This window comes from Galeopterus variegatus, unplaced genomic scaffold, assembly GCF_000696425.1.
Source record: "Galeopterus variegatus unplaced genomic scaffold, G_variegatus-3.0.2 Scaffold9482, whole genome shotgun sequence".
NCBI classification, from domain to species: Eukaryota; Metazoa; Chordata; class Mammalia; order Dermoptera; family Cynocephalidae; genus Galeopterus; species Galeopterus variegatus.
The window spans coordinates 42,130-52,717 of NW_007735593.1; the positions used below are offsets into that span (position 1 = coordinate 42,130).

Here is a 10,588-nt window from a genome sequence, read left to right on the forward strand (position 1 = left end):
ATAAATGCAGTTAAAGAAAAACACATTTAATCAAGTTATTTCTGTAAGCATTTTAAAAGATTTTCATGGCAGCATGGAAAAAATCTAGAATGATACAGCATGTGTCCTGCAGGTTTTAAGACAGAGAGAGAAGCATATTTTCCATCAAAATGTAACGTTAAAAAAAACCTTTTTATTCTACCTGTTATGAGAAAGCTGTTATCTATAGTAGTCATCTGGAACGCTCTGTTTGTATCCAGTTCCATTGCATAAATTGTATAATGAGTTATTTTTCCATTGGGATATTCTGGAGGTTCCCAATATAACAAAATAGATGAAGAACTAATATTTTTATAGTTTATAATTTGAATGGAGCTTGGCACTTGAAAAGAAGAACGAACAATTAATATGAATGAAAAGAAAAAGTATTGCAGAATGCGAGAGTAATGTTTTCAGGTAACTGTTTCAAAGGAAATACATTCTTACCTTGTTCACGTGTCCTAACATTGAGAACCGCTGGTGGCCCTTCTCCCATGATGGTGAAAGCAGATACACTAATCATATGCTCAGTGAAAGGTACAAGGCTCCTGATAACGTAGGACAGCTGTTCACCAGCAATGTCCGTGATATACTGATTCCTCGTAGTCACTATTTGAAATCAGTTAAAAAGAAAAAGTGTTTGACTTCACAATCAAAATTATTTTTGCTCACACAGTAAAATCTTAAACCTGATTTTACATTACTCATTATTCTCTCCATGTACTCCTTTATATAAAAAGTAGATGGATAATTAATAATAAATATAAAAGCATTATTTTAGAGATCATATTGAATTTTATTATGAATGATGAATAATCCCCCAATAATATCTATGAACACTTTGTGCTCATAAGATAGTTTTGCTAGTCATTATACACTATTCTGGAACATGAGATTAGTGTTTTGAGAAAATATAACTTTCTAAAAGAGACTAAATAGAATTTTTTTCTGAAAAGAAAAACCAGGCAATAATATAACATTGAAATATTATAAATCAATACTAGATTTTAATAGGAGAGTTAAAGAAATAAGAGTTTTATTTGAACTCAAAATTCACCATACATTCGCTAAGCCCTATAATTCTTTAAAGCAAGCATACTTGGATAATTGACACATAAACACAAATATGCCTGAACAAAGATTTCAAATGTTAGATTTTTACTTTATTTAAAAATTGTGCTTCCAAAACTCTTAAGTAGCTAATAGACCAAACTTGAAGTATTTAAGGAAATATATGAATCAGAAATCACAGGCCTCTTAATTTTTGATGTTGTCCCCCAGTCTTCTTTGCACAAGAAAAACAGATCAGTAAATACAATAAACATATATTAAATGTAATATAATATTTTTTACTAATTCTACCATAAGTAGAATAATATAACACATTCAATTTGGAATGGGACAAATACCAAATCAGAGAAAAAGCAATGAAAAATATCCTCTTCAGTTAACATTTTAGAAAATCCAGAGAAATAATATAATATCTTTAATTTGTGATATATGACATTCTCCTTTTGGAAACAATAAGATCCACTGACCCTGAAGAGCAAGTGTATATACTAATGACATCACCACGTCTTTGGGGTCACCTACACCTGTTTATCACCCCATGCGCTAGACTTGTAACTTTCTGACCTATTTACCTTTGGTGACATTTAAAAACCTATTAATCAAAAGCTGCAGAGAGTGTGAGGTCTGTAAATGATTTGAAGATATGTTAATCCCTTCCCATCACACCTGCTTTGGCAACTGTAATAACTGATTGTCTATGCAGCTTGGCCAAAGACTCTAGGGTGCTACTTTCTCTAGGAGGAAGGTCAAATGGGTTAGGAGGGGCCAGCTCCTGCCTGTGTGGCATTTCCATTTGTTGCATGAGGTTATCCGACAGTTAAAAATAATCTGACTCCAGCCCATGGATCATTAATAATATGGGTGAACTCTAAACTAAGGTTCATGTCTCTGCTAGCTAGTACTGGTGGTTTAAATGAACTTCATGCAAAATCAAAATTTTACCTACCAACTGGTGAATTCTGGTCTTCAGCTCTGTTCCTTGCAGGGAAGTTATTGTGTGGATGACGGTTAAACATAAATGAAACAAGTGAGTGCAGGTCAGAAGACATCTCTGCTGAACCTTCGTATAATCCTGCCATTGGCTCTACTATGTTCACTATTTCTGGAGCCGTGGGGTCATTTATATACTGTAATTAAAAGTAGACATTTCAAATACTGCTTGTGACAGTTACACTTAACGACTTAAATCAAGTACTAGTTTTAAAAACTTGTAACTTTGGAATGATGCTTTTTTAAAAGATAATATTATTTCCATGGCTATTGTCCTTTTTGCATTCCAAAATTTAATTCTCAAGCTAATAAAACCCTGCATCACTGCAACACACTGTAAACACTTTGTATCTTAAGAGACCAATACTGTATTTTGGAAAGAAGATATTTGTTTCTGACTTGACTTAGTTTCTTTATGGTAAGATTAGACATCCTCATGCAAAGGTCTCATGACTGAAATATTTTAACTGCTTATCCCCAAAAAGGTAAGTGCTATAGGCATACTGACTTATTACAATGTGTTTTGCTTCCCTAACTATATGTCCTCATTTGTATACCAGTTGTGACAGGCCTGCATGCCTGCTTGATATACAGCACATCAATAATAGTAGTTTTTCTATAATCAAGTGAAGTTAAAGACAAGAATAAAACTGCATGCTAATAGTTTTTAAACAGAGTTCATGGCACACCTCTCCAAAGCTTTGAGCCTAATAAATATTTTAAGTAACTGCAATTGTTCCCAGACCACAAAATATAATTCCTACATGTGAATTTCACCAGAGTAGCAGATATTGAAGTGAAAACGTAAGTAGCAGATCAAGAATGTATACAATAGAAGCTTTTGTTGGGATAACAATATGACTCCTTTCTATATCCCCACTCAGCATAATCAATTGAAACAAGATGAGAAAAGGGATGGAACAAATAATATATTTGTGTAGAACGTCAGCTTTGAAAATAAGGCTAAACATTAAACAAAGAAGATGCTGCCGTAAGAGACTTAACAACGAAGAACAATGTGTGGACTCTGGATTCTAATTAGAACATACCTATCAACATAGGCTTGGGAGATAATCAGAGAAATTTAAATGTGGTCTAGGTTTTAGATGATACCAAGATAATATTAGAAATGTTGTTAATTGTTATTATGGCATTATGAATGGATCTCATAATCTCCCCCTGAACTATAATTTTGCATTAAATCCCTCAACAGCCCAAATGTCCATGTTTTTCAGAGATTTGTGGTTAGGCTCACAGAAGCAAAATTATGTAAAGTCTGAAATTTATTTTAAAATACATCTGCAGCAGCAGCAGCAACAATAGGAGCCAGCTGAAAGAAAGGCAGATTGTTGACCATTATTAAATCCAGGTAATGCTTATATCGAGACATTATACTCTTTGTTCTTTCACGCCTGTTTAAAATTTTCCAAAACAAAATCGCTTTTTAAAAAAGAAAATGTTACGAAAACTACTCTCTTTTAGTCAATCCCTTTCTAAGTTCTGCTTAAAAATTCACCCCCAAGAACGTCTTTTTAAAAATTTATTCTATTCCTTATCAATTCCATGCTATTATACCCTCAGAATTTATAATTAGTTCATAATATAGATTTTTATATTGTTTGTAAATTGTTTATAAGTTTTTGGTATAAGTCTTTTAATTACCTTACATGTTTTGGGGTTGTATTCACTTCTAGAGCAAAAAAACAGGTTTTCTATTCCTTATTAACATCAAAGCTCTTAGCATTTTTTAAAAATAGTGGATACTGAGGAAAAAACTCAGAAAGTCAAAAAAATTTTAGAGCAATTTAGTTGATTTAACTATCTACTCAGGAAGGTTATTTAAATATTAATTTTTCTGCAAGATAAAAGAATGGAGAAATGATTCAAGAAAATCTCCCGTCCTCCAGATGATATTTATAAAATAAAATTACTTAAATCTTGTTACATCATTAACCCATAAAGTGTTGGTGGTGAAAAGCAGTGGGATACATAAAATTTCTATTCTAAAAATGTTGTGATAAAGAACTCTGGATATTGAACCTTATATGTGACAGAATAAAGGTCCTCTATCTTCCAACAGCTCACTTGAGCTTTGCCTCCACAGGGAAACTAGGGAGGGCATGAATCACAAACACATAATTCAGAGATGCTCTGGTATTCCAGTCAATAGTTTATGCCCTAACCACACAGCTGTTTCTACTATCAATCAGTCACCCTTTGAGAATCTACCATGTGCAAAGCACTACAAAAGGGACAGAAAGGTAGTACAAAGAATTTCCCTCTGAAGTATAATTTTGCATTCAATCTCTCAATAGTTTCTACCCCATGTCAGATAAATTAAGAGTTAAACCATAGCATCCCACCAATTAGCTAAGTTAAGCATCTCTGTTCAAAACTGTCATTTCAACCTAAGAGTTGACCTGAATACTTTTGACTATGTGGATTTCTCCCAAATCTAGTTGTCATTTGAAAGACCGCACATAACTAGAGCAATGATTGAACATTGGTTTTATAACAACCCAGAATGTTACTAATTATCACCAAGTGTGCCATGTCATGAATATTTCTCACACTTTGCCTTTTTTAAAAGGACATTAGAATAGATGTTAGATTTTTCAAAAGAGAAAAAAGTAGTAGTTTTAAGAGCAAAGTAGGTGGAAAAGAATTAAAACATAAGAGAGTAATGGAAGGGGCAGAGAGAAGCAGGAGTGGAAATGAGAAAATAGAAAAAGAGAGCCTATTGCAACACCTAAAAGCTGAGTTTACTTTGTTGAGCCTTAGGAACAGCATAATTCTTTGAGTTAGTCCAGGGTCTCAATCTCAGCACTACTGACTTTCTGTATTAGATAATTTTCTGTTGTGGGGAGCTGTCCTGTGCGTTGTAGGATGTTTAGCAACATTCCTGGTCCTTACCCACTAGAAGCATCCTTCCAGTTATGACAAGGAAAATGTCACCAAATGTCTCCTGGAGAGCAAAATACTCCTGATTGAGAATCATTGAGTTAGGGAATGTCACAATTCATCAACATGAAAGGTCTTGTGTATGCTACCCAGGAATCCTTGGAATTTATGTGAAAGAATTAGAAGTCTTCGGAGTTAAATTCCTAATCCACCTGAATAAACCAACTTAACTTTACATGTAATAATCTTCATTATAATGAATGTGATTATATATATATATTTTTAAATCCTATTATATCTATCAATTTAGACTCACTAGAAGTCTGCTGAACTGAATTAATAAGCATTTGAGTTATTCCTAAGAAATTCTATATTTTAATATAGACACAATTTATGCTGCTATCAAAAAGTGGTAAAAAGAAAAATTTGCAACTAGCATATGTTTGGAAACCTCCTAAAGGATACTGCACCATTCTACACATTATTTGGGTAAACAAACCCTTAAGGCTTGATTCCACTTCTGTTCCTAATGCTCAACAAAGTAAACTTAACCTAAAGCATTCCTAAACTAACCCTCGGGTTCTGTCCTCAGCCTCATTCTGTAGCAACTGGCCAAGTACTTAGCTGGCTTTCTTGTCACATACAGCAGTGACAGACTTTGATATACTCAAGGAATATGCTGAATGAAAAGATGTATCTGTGTGAATCTAAGAAGTCTGTAATACTAGGCAGCAAGATAATGTCTGTTGGAGAAAAATGTCTCAGGCTTCTAACAGAAGAACAAGTACAGAATGAGATCTGAATGTGAAATTCAACTAAAGAGCAGTCATGGACAGATGACTTCGGGGTTTTTCAAACTTCAGTCTCAGTGAAATGAGGCTCCCAAAGAAATTAATTTTATTCTTTCACTGTTTTGATAGAAAAAGGAACTTTACTCCAAAGTGTCTCAGGCTTCTAACAGAAGAACAAGTACAGAATGAGATCTGAATGTGAAATTCAACTAAAGAGCAGTCATGGACAGATGACTTCAGGGTTTTTCAAACTTCAGTCTCAGTAAAATGAGGTTCCCAAAGAAATTAATTTTATTCTTTCACTGTTTTGATAGAAAAAGGAACTTTACTCCAAAGGAGAAAATAATTCTGCTCAATTTTGCTTTATTCAAACTCCATACATAATATGATGTTCAGTAGACTAAGACGATAATTGACAAGCTGGGAAATATACACAGGCGGGTAATCCATGATGTAAAAGACCTGGACCAGGACTAATGAAAAACTGAGGATATTAGCCATAGGGAAACTATAACCATTGTCTTCAATAATAAAAAGTTAAATTGTTATATATTATTATTACTGCAAAAACTAACATCTTAAGCTATTGTGTATCAAGTAGAGCTCTCAACACTTTACCCCTGTGACTCACTTCATTATACCCCAAAGAGGTAGATGTTATCTCCATTTTACAGTCATCTGCTCAAGTTTACAAAACTAGTGATAGTGGAGGTAGGATTGGAACATATTTTCCTAGCTCCGAATCCCATGCTCACAGCTGTTATAATCCACTGTGTGGGTCTAGAGAGGAGAATCAGGACCAATTGGCAAGCATTAGAGGGCAAATATTTCAGTTCAAAATTTTTACAAAACAGGGTGGTTTCATGTACATCTATATATTTTCTGGATCTAATGGAGTACATAGAACTTCATAGTTACTTAATAGATAGATGCTTGTGGGACCATAGAGAAGAATGTATTATAGCTTATAGAATAGGAGCGGCTTTTGTGTTAGTAAATACCCTATTATTAGAGATGGCCAAATATTTTAGCAGAGGCTGGATTCCCACTCATTTATAAGGAATGTTGTAAATGAGACTCATATATGAGGGTACTGCAAAAGTTAGTGGAAAAATGGGATTAAAATATAATACAAATCCTTCTATGAACTTTTTGAAGATCCTTCACATAAATTTGGAAGTTGAAAGTCCTTAAACCCTGAGATTCAATTTTTTAATATATTTTTCAAATACTTGTTTAAATATCAAAAGTGGAATCTGATATATAGTTCAGCTTGTTTAAATAACCCCCATTTATTAAGAAACAAATAGATCATGAAGAGTCACTGGAAAAAATTTCAATAAGTGATAAGATCAAATCAAGCTTAGCATAGCAGAATTGTATTTTAATGTTTTTAAGTTTATCACTATGATATATGCACATGGCTACAAAAACAAAAACACAAAACAAGGGGTGATGAAGCATTTACAAAAAACATAACAATTTCTTGTCTACAGTTTCCTTACTCGGAGCCTTACTCTCCAGAAGCAACACTTTTAACCATTCCTATTTTCAGTTCTTATGGTATTTACTTATAAAATCACTAAATAATATGGTCATACTTCTCTGTTAAGATTCATTTGTTTTAGTATCTATTGACTTTCTGCTATGATAGTGAGGAGTTAGATTACTTAAACAGGTATGTATGCACCTTCCCCATCTGTGCTCATTTCTTTTTTGGTTACTTTTGTAATGTAAATAATATACTTAAAGCTGGAAGGATTATTCTAGTAGGTATGTAAAGTATAAAACAGTAGGCTGGAAAGACTTTCAGGAGGTCTTCTATTATCCCCACCTCCTGCTCTTCACACTTTTGTGAATAATCTCCTCCCCTTGCATTGGGTGGGACCTGTGAATTGTATCTAATTAATAGGATAAGAAAAAGGTGATGGGATGACCATGTTGGGAAAGCTCATGTGGCAAGAAACTGTGGGAAGCCTCTAGGAAATAAGGGTAGTATCTAGACAAGAGCCAGCAAGAAGCCAGGGCCCTCAGTTCTCCAGCTAAAAGGAAATGAAATCTTCCAAAAGACTGAGTGAGCCCAGAAGTAGATTCTTCCCCAGTCAAGCCTCCAGATGAGAATACAGCTCAGCCGGCCCCCACTTAACTACAGCCTTATGAGACCCTAAGCAGAGAACCCATCTAAGCTGTGCCTGGAGTCTTGACTCACAGAAACCATGAGATAACTATGAATTGTTTTAAGCTGCTAAGTCTGTGGCAAATTGTAATACAACTATGGAAAACTAATATAATGAGATAACAACAATAGTCCAGGCAAGAGACTATGCAATCTTTAGCTGGGGTGAGGACACAAGAATGAAATAGAGACGTATAAAAGTCACATTTCAGATGTATAAATAACTAACCTTAACAAGTCAGTTGGCTATCGAATGCTAAGTGGAACCTAAGTCAGAAGTGACTTCAAGGTTTTATGCCTCCATGACAGAGAAAATAACAATGACATTATCCAAAAAGAGAAATATCAGACTTACAACAATGTCATAAATGCTCACCCTCAAAGCCTTACAAATTACTGTCATTTAAACAATGACCTTCAAGTTGGAGATCTGTGGAATGCCCAGTCCAAGGGATTAGGGAATTCTAAGCATGTAACTTGGTAGCAAGCCTTCAAGTCAGCCTCTCTTCAAACATTGCTCTTGAGACACTGAAATTATTAATTGCCTGGACAGACTTTCTTCTTGTGTGTCTTGTGGGAATCTTCACAAGTCACCATCACTGTCTCAAGATCTTTGTCTAACATCTGTTCCTCATCCCAACTTTACTTCCTCCTTCCCATCATGACCCAGGCCCTGTTATCCCAAGGAGGATTTTCGTTTTGTTTTGTTTTATGGGGGAAAGATATTTAGATGTGATGATCCCTGGTAGAACCTTCCACAAATGGTTGAAATCAAGAATCCAGAGGGTCAAAGAGAAAGATCGGAGTGGAAAGTAAGGCAAAAGAGTCATACAAATAGGAATCAGTGATTGAAACTGTGAGATCATTAAAAGAAAGTGTTATGAGAAGGCAAAAACAGTTCTTTGGAATACCTTTTAAAGAAGGAATTAGAAAATAATAGAAAAATCTATTTTTTAAATTATCAGTGATTGAAACTGTGAGATCATTAAAAGAAAGTGTTATGAGAAGGCAAAAACAATTCTTTGGAATACCTTTTAAAGAAGGAATTAGAAAATAATAGAAAAATCTATTTTTTAAATTTTCCTCCTTTTTAATTGTGCAAGGCCAAAATATTGCAAAGTCACATATAAAAGTGGAGGAAGTATTAAGGAGCAAATAATGCCAAAAGCTGAAGAGTTGGAGGCGATAAGGAAAAAAAGAATGGTTAAAAATATTTAATCACAGTATCTGACATTGAGGAGGTCACTAGTGACTTCTAACAAGATTTCAAAGATTTAGAGAATTCTTGAGACAGGGAGTAGAGGCTACTCTTTGAGAAGGGGTGAATGGGAGGAGAGAGTCCTTTTCCAGAGAGAGAAAGGTACTAAGGTCAAGAAAAGGGATAATAAATGAACACAGTAAGCCAGAGGTTTTATCTGTTACGTTATTTACTTCTAACTCTATAAAATAGGTATATAAGCCCCATTATAAAAATGAAGGCACCAAGTCTCCAAAAAATTAACTTTCCCAAGGTCATAGATCTAGAACATGGCAGAAAAGACCATGGACCCAGGTCCATTTGGATTTAGAGCTTCTGTCATATCTGTCTCTCCACATCAACCTCCTAAAAGGTGAACCCAAACACCAGTCACATGGGGAAGCAGAAATATCAGAAATGGGCCTAGTCTAATGAAGATAGATACCATCACAGAAATAAAGAGAAGTATAATGTCTCTTTGTTTGACAGGGGGTAGGGGAACTAATATTGAGTTCCAACTAGAGTAAAAGATTCAATACCAAGATTAATAATCACAATAGGTCACGATTATTTAGCACAGCACTTTACATGCCAGGTACAGTCATAAGCTTCTTACACACATTAACCGATTACATTTTCATCATTAACCATTTGTAATAGGGACTCTTATAATCCCTATCATAAAGGAGAGGAAACTGAAGTTCAGAGAGGTCAGGCCAACTTCCCCAGAGTTAAACGGTCAGTAATGGCAGAACTAGGGTTTAAACCCAAGCATTCTGTCTCCTGGGTCTCTGCTCCTAACCTCTTTGTTGTAGAGCGTAATAAGGGACCAAACTGGGATTTTAATTCAGATTGGTATGGCTCCAAGGCTCATTTTCTCTTTACCATATCACAGGATTGCAGACCAGACTGAAAGAGGCAGAATCACAAAGGAATCCTTTCTAGAACCTCTTAGCTTCAAGAGAAAGACAGATGTGGCTGGCCGTTCAATAGATGTCATTAGCAGAAGTGGGAAACCTGTTACCTAGTCCTAAGGAAGCTAAGTATCTAATATAAGACCTCCTCAGCAGGACCAAAGTGTCTAGCTTTTGCCCTTTGCCTAAGTCGTCAACTAGAGCATCAGAGAAAGCATAACTCAACATCTTTTGCACAGAGGAAAGGAGTCACCCTAGGATTAAAATTAAACTCTGGGCTGGAGATGGTGAGCACCTTGGAGTGGTAAGTCCTGGGTGGCCAGAGTGTATTGAGCACATGGTTCAGTCAACTTTCAAGTAAGTGCTAGAAGCTGGGCAAATCTTGGACTAGAAACATAGTGACAATATGTTTGGGGGAAATAATAGCAAAGGTAGAAGCAGCAGCAATTCTGAACCAAAACAGCAGAAGCCAATTGCTGAATAGCCATCA

The 10,588-nt window shown here is 35.0% G+C and overlaps 1 protein-coding gene across 1 annotated transcript in view; it reads right to left on the reverse strand.

The window, feature by feature from the left end:
* The window catches only part of PTPRQ (protein tyrosine phosphatase, receptor type, Q), a gene marked incomplete at its 3' end in the record, with an annotated part of 63,451 nt that overhangs the window by 38,989 nt on the left and 13,874 nt on the right, over nucleotides 1-10,588 (reverse strand). The window contains exons 4-6 of the mRNA XM_008593659.1: nucleotides 2,036-2,216; nucleotides 466-627; nucleotides 182-361 (exon numbers count right to left, since the gene is read on the reverse strand). Coding sequence (XP_008591881.1) covers nucleotides 182-361; nucleotides 466-627; nucleotides 2,036-2,216 — 523 coding nt within the window. The remainder of the gene's footprint in view (nucleotides 1-181; nucleotides 362-465; nucleotides 628-2,035; nucleotides 2,217-10,588) is intronic.